Source organism: Canis lupus, chromosome 12 (assembly GCF_003254725.2).
Source record: "Canis lupus dingo isolate Sandy chromosome 12, ASM325472v2, whole genome shotgun sequence".
In the NCBI taxonomy this organism is placed as follows: domain Eukaryota; kingdom Metazoa; phylum Chordata; class Mammalia; order Carnivora; family Canidae; genus Canis; species Canis lupus.
In genome coordinates, this window is record NC_064254.1 from 2,240,199 (window position 1) to 2,262,311 (window position 22,113).

Here is a 22,113-nt window from a genome sequence, read left to right on the forward strand (position 1 = left end):
ATCTTCACCATTGTAAATAATGCTACAATGAATAAGGGGATGCAAATATCTTTTCAAGTTAGTGTTTTAATTTTCTTTATTTAATCACCCAGAAATGGATTGCTGGATCAAATGATAGGTCTATTTTTCATCTTTTTGGAGAATTTCCACACTGTTTCCATAGTGACTGCACCAATTTAATTCATGCCAACAGTGCACAAGGGTTTGTTTTCTCCACATCCCTACCAACAACCCTTGTTATTTTTGTCTTTTTGATAATAGCCATCCTAACAGGTATAAAGTGATATATCATTGTGGATTTGATTTCTTTTTTCCCTGATGATTAGTGATGTTGAGCATCTTTGCATGTGCCTGTTAGCCATCTGTATGTCTTCTTTGGGAAAATGTCTATTCAGATCTTCTGCTCAAATTCAATTGGATTGGGGTTTTTTTATTGCTACTAGTTGAATGAATTCTATACATATTTTGGATATTAACCCCTCACCAGATATATGATTTGCAAATATTTTCTCCCATTTTGTAGGTTGCCTTTCATTTTGTTGATGGTTTCTTTTACTGTGCAAAAGCTTTTTAATTTGATGTCATTCCACTTTTCATTTTTACTTTTATGGCCTTTGACTTTCGTGTCCATTCCAAAAAAAATCATCACCAAGATAGATGTCAAGGAGCAGACTGCCTATGTTTTCTCTCCACAAGTCGTATGATTTCAGGTTTTACATGCAAGGCTTTAATCTATTTTGGATTAGTTTTTGTGTATAATGTAAGATAATGACCCATTTTCATTTATTTGCATGTTGCTGTCCAGTTTTCCTAATACCATTTATTAAAGAGACTATTCCTAGCCCATTGTATATTCTTGAAATGCTCTACTTTAAACCTCAAGTGTTCATAATCTACTTCTGGAGTCTGCTATACTGCTGTATTTAACCAATAAGGAATCAATCCCAAAGAGTGTCAAGCAAAATTGATATATAACAGGTTTAAGCATTTTATCAAACTTAACACTTATTGTCTTTGAAAATTTTCTGGGAAATATATTTTTCCTTATAAAATTAAGTATTAACATGTTAACTTCTAAGAACAAATAGTCCTTTTGCTTAGTTGCTGTTTTTTTCATTATAATTGGGTTTATAACTGCATTTTAATACTCCGTGTTAAAAACAAACCCTCAAAACCTTTATTGATGCACCCCTCAACCTATCATCCTTCATGATGAAATAATTAAAAATACTAACACTCTAATAGTTCCAGATACTATAGTTTCCTTACCTAAAATTGTTCTCTTCTACCCGCTCTCACATTTCTTTCTTTCTTTCTGAAGATTATTTGCTCCCATCTTTCCAATGCATCAAATGAGGCAGGCCCCACAAAGCATGAAGCATAGTTTGTCTGAGACTACCACTGTCATTCTGTGGTCCTCTCAATGTGTGGAGGAAGTAGGTCTACTGAGAACACTTGAAGAAGGTTTAGTTCTCCCTTATAAAAATGTATGAGGAGAAACTGTTCCCTTTTCCTGTCTTTGGAAGTTATGAAGAAAATGAAGCCTAAAGCTACTGCAGCCATCCTACTACCATTTCAGGAATACTGACTTGTGGTGTATGATAAAGAGAAGAGATACAAAGTCCCAGGATCACTAGCAACACCATTGGCCTGATGAACTCACCAGCTTGGAGGTTAACTACCCAGGGTCTATCTGCTATGTGAGACAAGGAGTTAAAGTCAAATAAAGCCAATTAAATTGATTTTTCTCACTAGCAATAGAAAGCATCGCCACTGAAATATTCCTGCCATACTTTTAAATTCTACATTATAATGTCACACCATAGATCTCAGATAAAATGAGACAACTCATTTCTGCATCTTAAAGAACACAACAAAAGTAAAGTTGCAACCCTGGGATCAAACAGCATCTGATTAAACCATATAAATATTGAACACATGACTGTTAGCTTATTAAATTCCCACAGGAGGATAACCTGTTTCACACATTAATGCATAATAGAACTATAATATTTGTAAAATAAACTTTGAATTGGTCTGTTGTCTCTTATAGTGGAGAAATTGTGCTGAAATAGCTATTAACTTGAATTGAACTTCTGAATCTATTGTCTACTCTTTAGATTTGATTTACTTTTCAAAATGACTTGTCGACAGATTATGATAGCAGAACTCATCATCTCCTTAACCAATTTAGGTGTATTCTCTGAAACCTTTCCAACTTTTTTATATTATTGAAGTCTATGGAATCTAGAACTATATACTGATTTACAATTATAGTTCCACAGTGTCCAAGCTCCAAAAATACTTGGTTTACTTTTCTAATTTGTTTCCATTATGTACTTTTTGTCACATTTTCTTCATCACTACAGTTTGGTTTTAATTTTTACATATTGACTTTTTAAATTTTTTAAGTTATTATATAAAATGTTTTTAGGATCCTCAAACTAAAACTATTAACTAAGACATGTTGAGAAGATCCAGCTCTCATCTCTGTTCCCTTCAACCTACTCATTCATTTTGCCCAAGAGGCAATGGTTTTTAAAAAATCCTTCCATTGTCATATATAGAAAAGTAAGTAGATTAGATAGATGAGAGATAATTATAGCTGGATGTTATAGATAAAGTGATATAGCTATATATTCCTATTCTCTTACTCTATCTTTTAAACAAATCGTTGTGTGATGTACAAACTCTCCTGTACCTGTGCAAATGCCTTTTGGAGATTATTCCATTTCAGGATGGTTATTTTTCCATCCAGCTGCATGGTATTTCATTGTTTGCATGGACATCAGAGTATTCATAATTTCCCCTTTCTTTCCCAGTTTTCCTCTGATTTCTGCTAATTTCCCCTTTCTTTCCCAGTTTTCCTCTGATTTCTGCTAAGATAATATCTATCTGGGATGTTCCTGTAGATGGTAAATTTATGTACAATATGAAAGGTCTCAGAAATGCATCTTTTCCCCTAGAGTTGTGGTTTTGTCCTGATGGTCTGAGACCTATTTATGGGGAAGGATGCATCTCAAGTCAAAGTGTCAGCATGCCATGGATGTTTATCTGAGAGACAGAAAAAGATGGAAGTGTAGATAGAGCTCCCCATCAATATAATGAGAGGGGTTTACTCAGTTTTAGATACTTTCCTATAAAACTCAAGAAGGGGGAATTGTGAGCCTCCCGCATTAGGCATGGAGCCTACGTAAAAAATAAAATGAAATTAAAATTTAAAAACTGAGGCAAAAGACAGTGATTATAAAAATTCTGAGGGCATCATTTCCTTACAAGTTACTTGTATGACATTGCATGGATATTTTTTGTTCCCTTTCCTTATCCCATGGTGCAAAGGGACGTTTGTGTTTGTGTTTGAGAACACAGAGATATAGGATACCACTGTCACATAGGTCATCAAGGGCTTCCTCCTAGCTCCAGAAAACATGCCTAAGTACAGAATGCATAGAGCCCATGATTAAACAGAGAATGAAGCAAGGATACCTTTCAGATGCATATCTGAACAAAATTTAGGAATATAAATAAAAACCATTATTTTTTTGTGATGAATCCTCCCATTCTCCCTCTTTTTTTTTTTTTTTTTTTACTTCTCTTCCTTGAAAACACATGAAGCAGATGATTTTCAATCCACATTTATTTGAGAAAAGCTTATAAAGAAACATGAGCAGAAGGTGAGTTCCCATGCAAGGGAAACATAAGGGCTGCATAGGAAGAGGAAGGAGAGAATGCAGATAAGGTACTGCAGTCAGCACTGGGGGTTCCAGGTCAAGGACAGGGCAGAGGGAGCCATTGGGGAACACAAGCTGTGCAGGGTCACTGAAGCCAGGGCAAACCAGATCCTGAGAAAGCGCTGTATTTGTAGAAGAATAAGAGCCAAGCTGGAAACCTTTGGACTCTGAGAAGAAGCTGGAAAGGAAGGTTTTTTCTTGAGGGTCACCATCTCCACTTCAGCTCAGGAGTCCTGCAGAAGACAGAGCAGAGTATTGTTCCAGACCCACCTCTATAAGCAGCTTCTTCTCCTCTCTCTCAAGGCCTCATGTCAAAGCGCTGCAGTAATTACATATTTTTAGGTCTCCTTGGGCCAGAGCTATTTTACAGCGCAGGCCTTTCACTAAGTGGAGAGAGGTAGCGTCAGTATAAACTGCCAGATCAGAAGTCAGATCCAAAGTCTTTCCCACTGGGATGCTTGGGTGGCTCAGTGGTTGAGCATCTGCCTTCAGCTCAGGGTATAACCCTGGAGTCCCAGGATCGAGTCCCACATCGGGCTCCCTACAAGGAGCCTGCTTCTCCCTCTGCCTGTGTCTCTGTCTCTCTCTCTCTGTGTCTCTCATGAATAAATACATAAAATCTTTTTAAAAAACAACAACAACAACAAAGTCTTTCCCATTATTTCTGTCTTTTCACCTTTACTATCTGCTCCAGGATAACCAAATCTATCTGTAAAGGGGATGAAGGAGCATTACCTGTTGGCTGAAGTCCAGAGTGTCCTGGAAAAGAGAAGGGAAGACATAGACTTAACAGATATGGAGGTAAATCTGGCCCCATAGACAAGATTCCAGCCCCAGACCTGCCTCCTTAGATTTCTCTAACAGCCCAACCCATATTGCATGATGCCAGGGGAGAGTGGAAAGTGAAAGATATGACCCATGAAGTCTCTGTCACACAAATCCAGTTTCATTAGCTTTAGCGTCTCTTCCTGCATTTGGCCCAGGATCTCAACCCAAGATCCTCATGCTTGTTAATCTCCTTCTTAGCTCTACAGAACACATGACCTCTTAGGCTGTGACACAGTAACCATGGACTGCTGACTTCTGGATTTCTAGGGAATCTGAGGTCAAATTGGGAAAGAATGGCTTTATACAGGGCCATCGGTACACAGAGAGCTTTTGATCAAAGCTGTATTTCTCTCCACATAGTCTCTGGGGAGTCTCAGCTACCAACAGGTGCCTTACCCTTCTGATTTCTGAAGTAGATGAACAGCCCCACTGCAAGGAAGAGCAGACCCAGGACAAAGCCCCCGATTCCACTCAGCATCTTGCTCTGTGCAGAATCAGACTGTGCCCCTGAAAGAAGAAGCAGTTTTAGTGCTTTTTAAACCAAACTGATGGACACTGGGATTGAGAATGTCACTTTAGTGATTTTTACACCAAACTGATGGACACTCAGTTTGAGAACTTTGAATGAGGAAGGAAGGCTGCCTTGGAAGAAGTAGAATAATTAGCAATTTCTGGAAAAGAAATCTAAAATCACATTGAGTAGATACGAAGTCTATGCATTGACCTTTTTAAATATCACAATTCTGACAAATCCACTACTTCAACATCTATGGATGAGGAGCCTGGGACTCCGTGAAGTACAAGTAGCTTGTGCAGGGTGACAGAGCTAATAAAAGGAATCCAAGATTGGATTCCCCTCATGTCAGAAAGGTCCCTACAATGTAAAGGATTCTCAGATGACAATGAAGAACTCAGAGCAACAGTGCCAGAAACACAAGCCCAGCCAAAGGCAGTGGACTGGTGCCCAGTGTCAAGATGGAACTCTGACCTGTGAACCATGGAAAATCTGAAAACATGGATAACCTCCTTTCTGCCTGCCACATCTAACTGCCTCCCCAAAGACTGCAGGATCTGTAGAAATAATCACAGGATATCTTAAATTATCAGAGGACATCACTCAGCTACCCCCAGGGACCTGTGCTAAACAGAAGAGAATACGGAGGAAACGAAAATATGGTATAAGGAGAGAGAACCCTGACACTCAGAAATAAGCAAATCCCCTCTTTGGTAGTTGAGGAACTTATGTCAGGAAGCTTCTCACTCCATTCCACGGTGACAGGGCTTGTCAAACTTGGGTGCTCCACTTGGCAGGTGTAGACCTCTCCGCTCTGAGGAACTATCTCCAGCATCACCAGGATCTGGAAGGTCCAGTCTCCATTACGGATTAGGCCTGTGGACACAACCCCAGCTTCCTCTTCCTGGCCATTCCGGAGCCACCTGACTTCAATGTGGCCTGGATAGAAACCATTCACAGAGCAGACCAGGAGGTTGTGATGCTGCAAGGTCTGAGTCTTCGTAGGATACACAGTCACTGTAGGCTCGACTAGAAGAGAAGTGGTAGAGGGACTCAGTGAGGAAGACAGACAAGCAAGTCTCCCTGGTTGGCTGCCTTGCTGCCTCCAGTCTCTGGTCACAGGCTGCATTTCAAGCAGGCTTCCCTCAAAACTGACCATGTGGCCCAATAAGGGCCAGTGTCATGAGCCTTTTTTTTTTTTTTTTAAAGATTTTATTTATTTACTTGAGAGAGAGAGCAAGCAATAGTGAGAGAGAGAGAGAGAGAGCACAAGTAGGGGAGAGAAGGAGAAGCAGACTCTTCACTGAGCCAGAAGCCTGATGCGGGGGCTTGATCCCCGGATCCCAGGATCATAAGGTGAGCCAAGGAAGACACTCAATTGACTGAGCCACTCAGGCGCCCCCAGTATCGTGACTCTTGAATTTAATCCTGACAGCATGAGTCCATTAGATTTAAGTGATGTTGCAGAAATTTGTGGGGTTTGTTTTTCATAGAGTGAAACAGTTTCTTGTTGAATTGAGGTGTTTACAAATTTTGCAAGGCATATAATGTATTTAAGTAAAAGCATGATTTCTAGAGAAGCCTGACTAAATTCACGTCCAGACTCTATTACTTTACTGATTCATCCTGGGAGAATTTTTACATTCTTCTGTGCCCCAGCTTTTTAACCTATCAAGGAGGATAGTAATACTAACTTAGCTCTCAGGGTTACATGATACTAATGCACCCGAGGTATATAAAACAATAACTGGAATTTAGCTTTCAATATATGTTACCTTATTATCCTTTTTACTTGGGGAGAAAATATGATTTGAAGAAGTGTGGTTAAAGTGGGGAACACCCTAAGATAGATGGGGGAAGAGAGTAGGACATCCTGGGAAAGCCACACTCACACCTTAGAACACCATGGAAATGGATCTACCCTGGGAAGCAGGAAAGACAGAGGTGCTTCTCTAGGTCTGGGAGCTGAGTCCCAAGGACAGTATGAGTCCTGAAAGGGAAAGGAGCAAAGGAACTCATTTATTTAAAAAAGTTCTTATAATTGCATTTGCCTGATTACTCCTTCTTCTTTGCAATACGAAAATATCCATTATTATAATTGTCATCATTTCATTAATTTATTAATTATAAACTGACATTTGAATTCAGGGGAGTGTCTGAGACTCATTAAAAGGTATCCTTAGAGCCTAAGATAATCCCTGACACTACAGCCTCCATAAATACAATTTCCGTTTTTGTAAAAGGAGAAATACGAGGAAAACCTTTTACAAACCATAGAATTATAGATCTAAGATTGATGACAAATCATTGCCAACTATTTTGTAGCAAATTTCATTCAATAAAAATGTTTACATTCCTAGCATGAAAAGTAATAAACAGAATCAAAATATAAACCACAAACTAGGGAAAATGTTGAATCAAATATCAGGAAAGCTTTAATAATCTTATGCATGGAGACACAAAATCACTGAGGAAAAAATGAGAACTCTACAGATAATAGACAGGAGATAATGTTTACAGTAGCAACAACAATTAGCCAATAAATATGTGAAATAAATGTTCGAGAACCATATAAATCAAACAAATAAAAATTAAAAATAAAAAAGATAAATGTTTGGCAATATGGATAAAAAGGTTCTAACAAAGAGGAATGTGAGGTGAATTGTTATGACTATGTAAAGAAATCACATGCAACTCCTTAAATACTTTCATCATCATAAAAATAGGAACATCAGTATGTTAAGTAAGAAAGTTATAATTAAAAAATCTGATTTGCGGACGCCTGAGTGGCCAGTGGTTGAGCCTCTGCCTCTGCCTCAGGGCTGATCCTGGGGTCCCGGGATGGAGGTGTTCCCCCCACCCACCCACCCCCAGGCTCCCTGCTCCCTCTGCCTGTGTCTCTACCTCTCTCTCTGTGTGTCTCTCATGAATAAATAAATAAAATATTTTTTAAAACAAACAAAAAACACCAGCTTTCACAATCATTTCATGTAAGAATACATACACTAGGAAATACAAATCAAGTAGCTGAGACCCAGAGGAAGCCTCAGAAAGATCAGAGAGGCCTCCGAGGTTCCCTTACCCCCTCAAAACTTAGTGGACACTTTTTCTCAGTGAAATGGTCCCCCCCCCCCAGACACAGGCAGACCTACTTCAGGGGGTTCAGGGTTAAGAAGGGTGTGCGCCAAGCACAGAGGTGAGTGGTCTCCTCACTCTCTCCCCAGTCTTTAATCTGCCCTGCCCCCTCCCCTAAACCTGCACCCCAGCCTGGACACCTGCCACTTCCCCTCCCAGGTCTCCAACCACCTGCCTGGTGTTCCCTCCAACTGGAGCTCTGAGCCCCCTCCCCTCTCCCTCAGGACCACCCACCATGCCAGCTGTCCCCTCCTGTCCCCCCCCCCCCGCACCCACTCTTCCAACCCATCCCCCACATCCTGCCCACAGCGCCCCACACCCATTCTCTGTCCCCCTCACTTCACAGCATACCCCTCCCCTCCCCACAGTCACACAGGGACACGGCTACGCAGTCTCCACGGTCTCACAGGCACAGTGACACTCCTGAAACCGGGCTCTCAGAGGGACCCTCCTCACTTGTACCGGCTCGAGACAGTGCCCCCCCGGGACAGCCTCTGTCTGTCTGTCTGTGTGTCACACACCTCAGCACCAGGCGCCCGCTGCGCTCACCTCGCCGCTGCACCGCGAAGCTCTCAATCACCCCGTAGTTGTGTCTGCAGTAGGTGTCCACCGCGGCCCGCTTCCGCTCCAAGATCTCCTTCTGCCCGTTCCAGGACTCAGCGTCGCGCCGCCCGAGCTCCGTGACCGCCCGGAACTCCCCCACGTCGCTGTCGAAGCGCACGTTCTCCTCCCGGTTATAGATGTCTCTCATCAGATACCGCACCCGCTCCGTCCCGTTGGTGAAATGGCACTCGGCCTTATACATCTTCACGAAATGTGCTGTGGGGACGGGGGGATCCGGTCACCAGAGGCTCCTGGAAGACGCCGACGGCGGCACCCCGCGGTGCTTCCACCCGCACCCCAACCACCAGCACCCACGGTTCGTGTTTCCTCCGCTGGCGGGGGAGGGGAGGCGGCCCGGGGGGACGAGACCCCGCTCAGGGGGGCCTTTGGCGGCCACTCGGCTCCCGGCTCGGGTGACCCGACGCCCGCCAGCGCGAGCAGCCGCGGCCGTCACCCCTCCCCGCCGCCTCCCGGACGCCTCCCCGGGACAGACAGCCCCTGGCTCCTCGCCCTCGCCCCTGGCTCCTCGCCCTCGCCCCTGGCTCCTCGCTCCTCGCCCTCGCCCCTGGCTCCTCGCTCCTCGCCCCTCGCCTCCCGCAGCCCTTTACCTGTCCTCAAACACGTCCCTGCTGCTTCCCCCTGGTTTGGGCTGAGCCGCCCCTGTGAATCCAGAGAAGGGAAGACACACGTCCCCTCCGCTCGGGGAGCTCAAAATGGAGGGAAAGTGACGGACCAAACCCAAAGTGGCAAGACTTTGTACAGAGGTGAGGAATGTTAGAGGGATGAAGTTCTAGAACTGAGAATAGTTGGGTGGTCTGAATTACCTGAGTGCCAGAGAAGTAGTTCAAGGGTGACGTGAGATGTGACATGAAGGATGAAGTAGATGCGCCGAGAGAGAGAGAGAGAGAGAGAGAGAGAGAGAGAGAGAGAGAGAAGAGTTTGGGGACAAAGGGAGGCACCATTCAGGTCAAGGTAAATGTGACTGTGCAAGAGCCTGAAAGAACTGATGAATTTCCTCAAGAACCCAGAGGAAACAGTTGATGGAAACACAGACAGTGAGAGGAAGGAGAGGGCAGTTTCGACTGGAGTCATCAAATGGAGCCCACAAGAAAAGCCCGTGGGTGGTGACAGCTTTTGACTTTTATACTAAATTCAATGGGATGTGACTGAAGTTTTAACGAGATTAAAACCATGATCGCAATACAGTTCTCAATCCTTTACCTACGTTTCCAAATTCAGAAATCTCAGATAACCAGATCTTTCTAAGAATTTTGATGCAGAACCCGTTGGCAAATCTAATCTGATGAGGTAAGGGTCGGTCAGAGCTCTTACTGGTCAGTCACGTGTGCTTCTGTAGTTTCAATATATGTAAACACACACACATCATAATTCATGTATATATATATATGCAAACATGTATGTATATATTTTGATATTTATGTTTTACGTTTAATTAAATTAAGACAAGTGTTTTATTCAAGTATAATTAACATAAAAATTTTTAAATATGGAAAAAATAACTGTTTAAAAGGGAGACAAATAAAAGAGAGCATCTGACATTATTAATAGACTAGATTGTAGAATTAGTACAAAAGTTTGACATATTTTACTAAAAAAATATTTGTGGCAGTCCCAATTTATGACAGAGATGGGGCTGATCAAGAAATCATGAAATACTGAAAAACGTTGCATAAGGCAAAAAATAAAAAACAAAAATCTTGGCTTGCATTGATTGAATCGGCTCAACAAGAAATTGGTGAATTTACACAATTTTATACTTTATTACTTCTGTATTTAAACAAACTAAAATAAACCACAAAGGCCTGAATTGGAAGGTGAATGTGTGTATAAAGTGTGAGTCAAGAATTTTTAGAAGCCCCACAGTATATAAATCAGTGTTTTTGATCTCAGCATTAACATTTAGAGTTAACATTTTAGAGTTTTTGTCTGATTCTTTGTTTGAAATCATACCCTGTATATTTTCCAACCACAATGGTATACAACCAAAGAAAATAAAACAAAACTGGAAAATCTATAATGTTAATATTAAATATTTATTTGTAAATATTAAACAACACATTACTATACTAGCAATGGGCCAAAAAAAATCAAATGGCAAATCAAAATATGTCTTAAAGCAAAAGCAAAAGAAAACATAAGTGAAATTTATGCTATAAATGCTTGTATTAAGAAAGAAATCTCAGCTTTCTTCTCCAGCCACACAAGATGCTGAAAGGAAAGGAGGCTAAGGGGAAGAAGGTGGCCCGAGCCTCTGATGTTGTGAAGAAGTAGGAGGCCAACAAGGTGGTCAATATCCTGTTTGAGAAAAGGCCCAAGAATTTTGGCATCTGACAGGACATCCAACCCAAAGGCACCTTACCCTCTTTGTCAAATGCCCCTGCTACATTTGGTGGCAGTGGCAAAGGGCTATTCTCTATAAACGTCTAAAAGTGCCTCTCACAATTAACTAGTTCACCCAAGCCTTGGAAGGCCAAACAGCTACTCACCTGCTTAAACTGGCCCGTGGATACAGACCGGAGGCAAAGCAAGAGAAGAAGCAGAGATTGCTGGCCCGGGCTGAGAAGAAAGTTGCCAGCAAATGGATATCCCCACTAAGAGGCTCCCTGTCCCTCAAGCTAGGGTTAATACTGTCACCACCTTGGTGGAAAACAAGAAGACTAGCTGGTAGTGACTGCACATGATGTGGATTCCATTGAGCTGGTTGTCTTCCTGCCTGCCCTGTATCATAAGATAGGGGTTTTCTACTGCATCATCAAGGGGAAGGCCAGACTGGGGCATCTGGTCCACGAGAAGACCTGCCCCACTGTCACCTTTATACAGGTTAACTCAGAAGACAAAGAAGCTCTGGTTAAGCTGGGGGAAGCAATTAGGACCAGTTACAATGACAGACATGATGAGACCCACTGTCCCTGGGGAGGCAACATCCTGGGTTCAAAGTCAGTGGCTGGCATTGCCAAGCTAGAAAAGGCAAAGGCTAAAGAACTAACCACCAACCTGGACTATGGGTGTAGTGTTGAATTTTCTGTACATAAAAGCAATAAAAAGTACTCTTTCAGCCAGTGTCAAGAAAAAAAAGTTCAAACAAACAACATCACACCACAAGGAACTAGAAAAAGAAGAAACATGGGGGAAATTTAGGAGAGGAAGGAAGTAACAAAGAAAAATCAGAGATAAATAAGAGACCAGAGGGGATCCCTGGGTGGCGCAGCGGTTTGGCGCCTGCCTTTGGCCCAGGGCGCGATCCTGGAGACCCGGGATCGAATCCCACATCAGACTCCCGGTGCATGGAGCCTGCTTCTCCCTCTGCCTGTGTCTCTGCCTCTCTCTCTCTCTCTGTGACTATCATAAATAAATAATAAAAAAAAAATTAAAAAAAGAAAGGCTAAGCTTTGTAAAAAAATAAATAAATAAATAAATAAGAGACCAGAATAACATTGAAAGTAATGACTAGTTTTCCCAAAAAATAAACAAAGTTTCCAATGCTTTATCTACATTAACTAAGAAAAAAAAAAGAGAGAAGCCTCAAAACCTGAAATGAAAAATGGAAGAGAAAATAATACAATAGATAATCACAGCAGTTGACAGTTTGGACAAGATAATGTTGGGAAGCCTGTTCTGTACATTGTAGGATGTCTATCAGCATCACTAGCCTCTACCCACTCAATGTCAGATGAAACCTCAGCTTAAAAAACCAAACAGGGGCTCCAGACATTGCTATATTCTCTGGGGAGGGGGTACCAAAACAATTCCTGCATAAGAACCACTGTTATATTAACTGAAATATATGCGGTGAAAAAACTGATGCTAATTATGGAACAGCTGAGTATTACATTGAAAAATTTGCCAATATCATATCTGATAAAAAGCTTATCCTAAGGAAATGTATTTTGCTATAAAATAGCTCAGTGCTGGGATCAGATTCCTAAAAACCATTCATAAGGCCTAATAAGAGAGTATCAAAAAGCTGCTAAGAAGTCTAACATAAAGATGATTGTTCTTGGCTGTGCTCATGCATCAGGCTCACCCAGAACAAAGTGAATGGTGATTGAAAACTAAAATCCAGGCACTCCTAAAAGCTGTAACTATTTTACCTGTGCATTATTTTCAAACAAGGCAATACAGATAATCAGATACAGATTTTCTAACTGGCTCAATCACTACTTTGCATCAGTGACTTACATTCCTGATGGCCACGCTGGACTGTGAGAAACCTGGAATGTCATTATTTCTGGATAATTGTGCCACATATGGCTCCTCTGAACTTCTTGTAAAAACTAAAGCTTTTGGCCTTGAATTTCCCTCAGTATGATGTCTGTGTTGAAATATTGTGACCAAGGCATTTTTATCTCTTCAAGAGCAGGTATAAACAATTTTCAAATTCCATTCTTTTTTTTTTAAACTCCATCTTTTTTAAAAATTTTTTATTTATTTATGATAGTCACACAGAGAGAAAGAGGGAGGCAGAGACACAGGCAGAGGAAGAAGCAGGCTCCATGCACCGGGAGCCCGACGTGGGATTCGATCCTGGGTCTCCAGGATCGCGCCCTGGGCCAAAGGCAGGCGCTAAACCGCTGCGCCACCCAGGGATCCCCCATTCTTATTGCAGTTTACAGAGAAGCCTACAAATCCATGGCTTTCTGAGAGCAATCAGTTACTAGTGCCTATTATGTATATGTGCTGCCGAAGCGAGCACGCTAGTGCCTATTATGAAGCTAAGAATTAATTAAACAACTTTAACAAATGTTTGGCACAGCCTTTAGGTTACATTCATTTGTGCATGAACTAGCAGATGAAGATTTTGAAAACTGTCATGTCATTAATGAAAAAAAATCACATCAAAACTTCAATATAAGCTAGAGTTAATGAGATAAAAATCTAAATAACATCAAAAAACACTGAGCACTGACAATGAGGCCATGTTGGGCATTCCCTGAGTGCTGGAAACTTGGTAGTGGTGACAAACAGCACTCCCCAGCTTCCTCCCTACAATCCAGCCTCTCTAGTCTTCCTTTTCTTTTTTTCTTCAAGTTTATTTATTTATTTATTTATTTATTTATTTATTTATTTATTTATGAGAGAGAAAGTGCATGCATGAGCAGGGGGACAGGCAGAGGCAGAGGGAGAAAGAAGAAAGAGAATATAGAGCAGAATGCCCTGAGCATGGAGCCCAGTGTCTGACAAGAGGCTCAATCTCATGACCTGAGCCGAAATCCAGTCAGATGCTTAATGGACTGAGTCACCCAGGTGCCCCTCTAGCCTTCCTCTGTCTTTTAAACTCAGCAAACATCTTCCCACACTTTGGCCTCTGTCCTGTTCTCTCTTCCCTCAAATTCTTCACATGGTGGACTTTTCTTCATCAGTCATGTCTCAACTAAATGTCACTTTCTCAGGGGGAGCTCCCTAGCCACTTGCAATGTAGTCAGGTGAATCCAGTTCTCTCTATTTCACAAACCTGGTGTGTTTTTCTCAGAGCACTGATTGCTCCCTGAAATTTTTTCTTCTTTAAATGTTTTTTGGGCTTTCTACTCTGTCAGTACACTACCACTTATGATGGTAGTGATTTTATCTTATTCAAATAGAGTTCACTGAGCCTAGAACAGAACCCATTACAAAATAGGTGCTCAGAAAAATATCTGTGATTTAAACAAATAAACTCAGTGTTCTGAGAATCAGTCACTGTAAGGATCCTGGGAAGTAAAAAGAGGCTTTAAGCTTCAACACTCCTTTATTTTTATGATATATTATTTCCCTTCTACTTCCTGGGTGAAAATCAAACAAACTTCCTCTTTATCCTACTGTTCTAAAAAATATCACTGATAAAGAAAAGTTGGCTTTAAGAAAAAATAAAAGAAAATTTCAGGCAGCCTGGGTGGCTCAGCAGTTTAGCATTGCCTTCAGCCCAGGGTGTGATCCTGGGATCAAGTCCCACATCAGGCTCCCTGCATGGAGCCTGTTTCTCCCTCTGCCTGTGTCTCTGCCTCTCTTTCTCTCTCTCTCTCTCTCTCTCTGTCTCTGTGTGTGTGTGTCTCTCATGAATAAATAAATAAAATCTTTAAAAAAAATACACAACATTTTTTTAAAAAAGGAAAATTTCATTAGGTTTCAGCTCATCCTGTTTGTGATAATGCTGAAGGTCTGTGCGAACACTGGGCATTCTCAGTAATGGTGATGACAGAGTTAGGAAAGAATAGTGACAAACTGGAAGTGGAAGCAACCAAATATGGCTATTTAAGGAAAAAGAAAACATGATGAATGAATCTATGCAATTTGAGACCAAGACCTCAGTAAGGTAGTAAGTTCAGTTTTTGCTCTTGGCTTTCAGTCCTATAAAATGTAAATAACCTTCACTCTTTCTGTACCTTGCTCAGGGTTTGCAGTTCGAATACATGAAATTCCTGATATTTAACTAATTTTGGCTTTCAAAAACATAATTTCATATAATTTCTCCAATACTAGTTGAACCCCTTCCTGTGGGCTCAGGGCAAAATGGGAATATGCAGGAGAAAGTGACTCTATAGAAAGGTTCGAAATAGATTCATAATGAAAATTAACCTGTGCCAAGTTCTTGGAAGAGATATTAAGTTCTTTAAGACACCAAAGAACACCCAATATGTGCTTCTTATTTACTGTATTATTTCAAGTACTAAAGATCACTGCTGTAGCTCCAGGGTGAGATATAGAGATAAAAATTAACCCCAACTTTTTTCAGAGAACCTCCAGTATAGGATAAAGGCCTTATAAACTTTGGGGCTCAGGAGAAAGGAAAGGAGATCATGGGAGAAACCTCTTGATACATTCTCACATATTAGAAAGAGACACCAACATAACTGATCCAATGAAGACATAAAACAGGGTCTTCTCAGAGAGAACTTTCTAATTCTTTTTCATTCACCATAAAATTTTCAGAGAAGCTTTCCTACTTTCTAGCATAACTCAACATAATAAAGGGAACTACTTGATGGGAATTAATTTGGAGTCATTATTTCTAAGTCTTCTCAAGACCCTGATGGAATGAGATGCAAGCCTGAAAAGCTTTTATTGGAGGAGAGTTGAGAAGAAATGGCCTATATATATGAAAGACCCCTTAAGCAACTCTTGTAGAGGGCAAGCCGGTGAACTCCTTTTGTTCTCAATAGAATTGGGGGTCTATATATAATAAAAATTGGTGGTTATTGAAGAAAATATCACAATTTTCTAAGGGACATAGCCTGGACACAGTGGCAAAACTAATTTCTTTCTTCCCTCCAACCCATAATATCTTACCACCCAAAGTGTGCACTTACGTGGGGTGTCCCTGGCCCAAGCGAAGGGAGGGTTCAGCACCATCAGTATCAGCATCAGAGCTGTCATCCAGGAGCCTCCAAGAAAACACAGACACACCATGCTGGAAAACAGAAAGGACAGGGTGCAGGGGAGCAGTCAGGTGTCACTCAGTGAAGACTGGGACCCTACTTTGGCCACATCCTAAATAACACTAACCAAAGAATTCATTTCATTGTCCCTGGATTGGGTAATCTTGGTGATAAGAACCAATCAGCAACAGCAATATATTGCATCATCAGTTGCTGGTCAGAGATTCAGTATGAAGAGCCTCTTCTGAAACTTTGATTTTGTTCATTGAAAGGATTGTTTTAACTTAATACTTTAAAGATTTGATCCAGGTGTATATGAAACATTTTATTGGACCCCTATTGTGAGCCAGTTCTGTGCTGGGCAGTGATGTGCACGAAAGTTCGAGCCTTCTAAGAGTATTCATGTCTCTCTTGAAGACAGAATTGTTTTGATCCATGTAATGTGTTTTTAGGAGCTGAGGACATGGAGAGTGATTGCAAGTCAAGAACCCTTTGCTCTGGACCTTGCTGCACCATCACTTAGTGTTGTAGATTTGAGGAAAATATTTAACCTTAACCTTGAAATGAAGGCACTGCAATCTTTCTGGTACTTCGATATGGAAAGTGATGTGATTCTCTGGACAGCCCAAGGAGCAGCATCTCCTGGTAACTGATGATATAAAAGAATTATGGCTATTGATTGGAGAGTATAGTATTACCTCCTTATATGTAGGGAAGTCTCTGGTAAAGCTAAAGGAATTGAAATTCAGTCATTAAATTAACCTGAGTTAAAAGGTCCTTCAAGTTTATTTCCTGATACAATTGATGGGGGAACAGAGGACTGGCTGAGGACAAAGCAGGAGCCGAGGGCAGCACATTGACAAGCCCTTGAAACAGGCAGAGAGACATTCCTCTACGGACTCAACTGCCTCGATGTTCATACTTTGCTAAGGAGAAAAGGGAATCTTAGCCAGACCCCCAGGATCCTGTAAGTCTACTTTAACATAAAATTCCTTTAGAGAGTTCCTTTATCTCTAAACCCCAAAGATACATGTTGGCAATCATCCCCCAAGCACATGGCCCACCCATACACATCTGAAGGGTCTCATGACTCAGGTTTTATTAGACGGTAATAAGTGACCTTTTCCCAACAATAACTAGCCCCCAGCAAGGTCCAAGCAAGGTCCTGGAAACCTTGCTTCCAAAATCCCTTAGACACTTAACCTATCCCTAACCACCTCCCAACTCCCAGGTATATAATAAGCCACCTTCACGGGCCAGGACAGCAGCTCTTCCTGCCCACGGGTCCTGTCCCCCGGCTTTAATAAAACCACAATTTTGCACCAAAGACGTCTCAAGAATTCTTTCTTGGTCATTGGTTCCAGACCTCACCTATATTCCAAAAATTCATTACTATCATTGAGTTTGGAGGCATCTCCAGAATATGCATAAGGAAAGGGCTTAGAACATGATCTATGTGGAATAGAGGGTCTTGAAAGTTCCTTCATATAGCACTTAACCTAACAAAGTGATAAGGCCAACTGCCCAAATCTACACTTACAGGGAGCTAAGAGATTGATAAAGGACTCAAAGTCAGCTTCTAGCGTAACAGCTCTGCTTTCGGATAATTAATATATATGTGGCAAATATGTTCAATCCATACTCCTGGATCCCATTCTGTTTTCCTCATTTTACTGGATATATGTTTTTAGTGTGCATCTTCTCTTGCTTTGTTTTAAGGAGACATATAAGAAGCTGGTGCTAATGAATACATTATAGAATGTTCAGGAAATAGAACACAATGGAAATATTATGAATTATATCCTTTGATATAACCATATAATTTTAAACATATATTTCCACTTTTAGAAAATTATTATACATTATATTAATATAAATGTAATATCTCAGATTCAGAATGGACTTTTTAAAAGATTTTATTTATTTATTTATTTATTTATTTATTTATTTATAAGAACACAAGCAGAGGAGGAAAGGGCAGAGGAAGAGGAAGAAACAAGTCCCTGCTGAGCAGAGAATCCAATGCAGGGCTAGATCTCAGAACCCTGAGATCATGACCTGAACCAATGTTTAGCCAACTGAGTCACCCAGGTGCCCCCAGAATGGACTTTAAAGGACAACTATCTATCTAAACTTCTGCATTAATTCACATTCTACCACAGTCTGATAAACAGTCCTTTATGGACTAGTGACAAACTATGGATACCATGTTGCAATAACATGACTAATATTTACTAAGCAAATTTTGAGCATTTTGCTTTGCACCCAGATTATAAAAGGGCTATTTATACATCATATTTATATTTAATTCTCACATCACCTCAGTGATTTGAGTACCCTTTGCATCCTTATGGATGGAAAGAATAAAATGATAAATGACATTAAAAAGCTTTGGCAAGGGCAGCCCGGATGGCTCAGCGGTTTAGTACGACGTTCAGCCCAGGATGTGATCCTGGAGACCCGGGATCAAGTCCCATGTCAGACTCCCTGCATGAAGCCTGCTCCTCCCTCTGCCTGTGTCTCTGCCTCTCTCTCTGTCTGTGTCTCTCATGAATAATTAAATAAAAAAATCTTTAAAAAATAAAAAAGCTTTGGCAAGGACACAAGGCAAGTAAATGGTGTATTCCAGATTGAGCCAAGTTATATGTGAGTCTAAATCCCACACGTCCAACCATTACACCTTACCATCTCACATTTAATTTATGATGAGAATAGTGACCATTATGTTAAAACTATTATTGTCACTTTAATTCATGGTTATGGATGTCTATGTGACTACTCTTTTTAATGAATACAGAACTTTATATAAATTGAGGCAATTCCTCTGTGGTAATTGTAGTTCCTCCCAAAGATTCCTCTCATCACTATCATAAACATCTTGTGAAAATGACAAACCATGCATTTATCTTATGCAATGGCTCCCAAAGCTCCTGCAAATGTCCTTCTTATTAAAAATAACAGTGGCTCCAAATTACTAAATAAAATCTATTGTTCTCAATCATAATTTCAAATTTCTCAGCATGATTTATTACAAATTTAAATAAGTCAAGAATAGATAGAAATTTTATCTCATATAGTTTGGAAAAATGTATTTCTGCTAATGAGGAAACTTCAAAGTATCTTGTACAAGTGGGATAAAAGTCATTGTTGTCCCTGGATTTCAGAAGAAAGTATGTTCCTAGACCCCAGTTTTAATTCAGTTCTATTGTAAGTTGTACAATTGCAACCAGGAGAATGCCATATTTAATTTTAGAAATTAAAATAATAATTTACTCCAAATTAACTGCTGTACCAGTGACAATCTGGGAGAGTCAAGCTTAAATTCATCCATAAATTATAGGATAAAAGGAATGGCAAAGAAAAGTAATTGTGTGTCAAGAACATACATATTGAATATATTGAAATATCAAAGAGAATACTATCAAAACTTGCCCATATAAGTTTGACAATTTACAAATCATACAAATTTATTTTTGAAAAAAGTAGGCCAGCAACTATGACCTAAATTCTGTAGTTGCATACATTTATGAGTAACAAAATGTGTTGCTTTAAATATTATATATTTCATACTTTTCTTCAACATTATTTCAGTATAAGGAAAATTCAGGTAAAAGAATATAACAACTTTTACCAAACCACCAATCCTACAGGTGTCTAAGCTGAACTTCTTCCCGTGAAGCAAAAGGAGCAGTTCTCAACTTCTGCTGTGTATAAGGAGTGTCAAGTAAGACTTTATTTCCTGAAGAAGAGATGGTTAAATCGGTTTCTAGAAGAGTGGTTATCAATACACAAGTTCTACAGTTTCTGTTCTTGATACATGAAGTGATAGGTTTGTTTTCATTGATAATAAATCAAAACACTTTTGGGAACTAACAAAAGACATCAGAAGCACAAGCTTTTGTTGAACACAGGCAGGTGGAAATTTGCAGCATCACAAAATGTCTTGAGTCCTACCAGTTATCACAGAATGGGACTCATTTGTGGTAAGCCTGAAAAGTTGCAATATATCTGGGAAATCAGCAATCCACAGAATGTTAGCACAGAATGTCCATCATTTATCCAAGTAGTCTCAAAATATTCTCTGCAGTTCTCAGACAGCTATGACCATGAATATGGAACTGAGAAGTGAGAAGCAGGTCAGAAGTCCCTTTATCTAAGAAAAAATAGTAACAATAAGAAGTGGATAAATGCGGCCAATTTCTTCTACCATGGAAGACATGTATCTTTGGCAGAAGACTGTCCCATTTACAGGTCATATTAGCACTTAGCAGACTTGATAGGACCCTCTCCAGTGAGATCTCATCAATGATGTCTTCTATTGGGGAACTTTGGATGAAGCCAGTCTTTATACTGTGGCATTACCTAAGTCAATAGACAGGGCTTCTCCAACTTCTGAATGTCATTTTTTGACTCAATTTTTCTGTGTTTTATAATACTTAACATGCACTCTTTTTTAGAACCAGAATGTTTGCTATTGACTAGTCACAGAAAGAACAACTAGAATTCTCATAGGCCTGTCATTAATATCATATGTAGGAAGAATTTTAGTTTACTTTCTTTTTGTTCTAGGCCATGTTTTAATTGTACTCATAGGCCTGTCATTAATATCATATGTAGGAAGAATTTTAGTTTACTTTCTTTTTGTTCTAGGCCATGTTTTAATTGTACTATGGCAAAATACTTATCTCTTATCTGGTACAAATACTGGCCATATTATTTTTCAAAATTCTGCTTTGTTGTTTCATTAGTCAACTGCCCATTGATTCTTGTTGTGTGCCTGGAATGTTGTCTGTTTTGTTCAAAACTAATAAAATCTTTTAGCTATTTGACTAATAGTTCAGCAGCCTATCTCCTTATAAACAAGCAAGTTTCCACCCTGAGAAAGTAAATTTATTAGTAATTATAATTTCTTCCTACATGGTATGCCTGTAAAAAAAAACCCCAACTCTTTCAATACTGGAGAGCAATTTTGAGAACATTAAAACATAAGACTCTCACTAATTATCGCTGGCATCTATATTTTGGTCATATGTTCATTCCATAGTTTATACAAGCAAGAAAAGGAGCATAACTTGGTGCTATTACACTTCCACCTAAAGATGCTAAAGCTGATTTGGGTGCAATGACAACCTCTCAGTTTTTAGAGTTCAGAATTTAGTACCTGACCTTAAAGAAAAAGTTTTCAGATGAATTATGTCAGTTGTTAAAATAGGATCCAAGGGGAATTTAATTTAAAAAATATATATATTAACCAAGGAATTTAATTTTAAAAAATATATTAATATATATATTAATTCAAATTTAATTTAATTTAATTTAAAATATATATATATATTAACCAAGGAAAAATGTTTCCTAATAACCACAACAGAAGATAACATAAAGACACTTAGAAAGTTTAAGCTTCTTCAGAAGTGAGGATCCTTATTGCTTTTACAATTTTTAAGCTATGAAAACCACAAAAGGATTAATAAGGATCAATCCTATAGGCAATCGATTCTGACATGCAGCAAAATACATAGCTGTTGGTTTATTTTCCATATAGAACAGCAGTTAAACACAAAATTATTTTAACTGTCAACATATCCTTTAGTGCTATTGCTGGTTTAATTGCAATATCATTAATATTAACCATGGTCTTTTTAATCTGAAGTTTTATAGCCATGTGACTTCAAACTATCAGAAACAAGCTCCTTGTGGACAATTCCCTGGAGTGTTTACATAGATAGGTTTCTTTCTTTCTTTTTTTTTTTTTTAAGATTCTATTTATTTATTCATGAGACCCAGAATGAGAGAGAGAGAATGAGAGAGAGAGAGAGAGAGAGAGGCAGAGACACACAGGCAGAGGGAGAAGGAGGCTCCATGCAGGGAGCCCCACGTGGGACTTGACCCAGGGTCTCCAGGATCAGGCCCTGGACTGAAGGCGGCG

General features: G+C 39.9%; 1 protein-coding gene, 1 long non-coding RNA gene and 1 pseudogene across 2 annotated transcripts; 2 read left to right on the plus strand and 1 right to left on the minus strand.

The window, feature by feature from the left end:
* Positions 1 to 3,619: 3,619 nt before the first annotated feature.
* On the minus strand, positions 3,620 to 16,318 carry LOC112641372 (DLA class II histocompatibility antigen, DR-1 beta chain). The gene is made up of 6 exons (XM_025418357.3): positions 16,116 to 16,318; positions 8,758 to 9,027; positions 5,821 to 6,102; positions 4,956 to 5,066; positions 4,467 to 4,490; positions 3,620 to 3,964 (listed from the first exon to the last, which is right to left on the minus strand). Exons 1-6 carry the CDS (start codon positions 16,213 to 16,215, stop codon positions 3,951 to 3,953), a joined length of 801 nt encoding a protein of 266 aa, XP_025274142.3. The 5' UTR covers positions 16,216 to 16,318; the 3' UTR covers positions 3,620 to 3,950.
* LOC118350449 (uncharacterized) lies at positions 9,336 to 20,956 on the plus strand. The gene is made up of 3 exons (XR_004804260.2): positions 9,336 to 10,119; positions 16,637 to 16,829; positions 19,835 to 20,956. It is a non-coding gene; the product is annotated as an uncharacterized LOC118350449 (long non-coding RNA).
* LOC125752191 (60S ribosomal protein L7a-like) lies at positions 10,110 to 12,381 on the plus strand (annotated as a pseudogene).
* Positions 20,957 to 22,113: the final 1,157 nt, after the last annotated feature.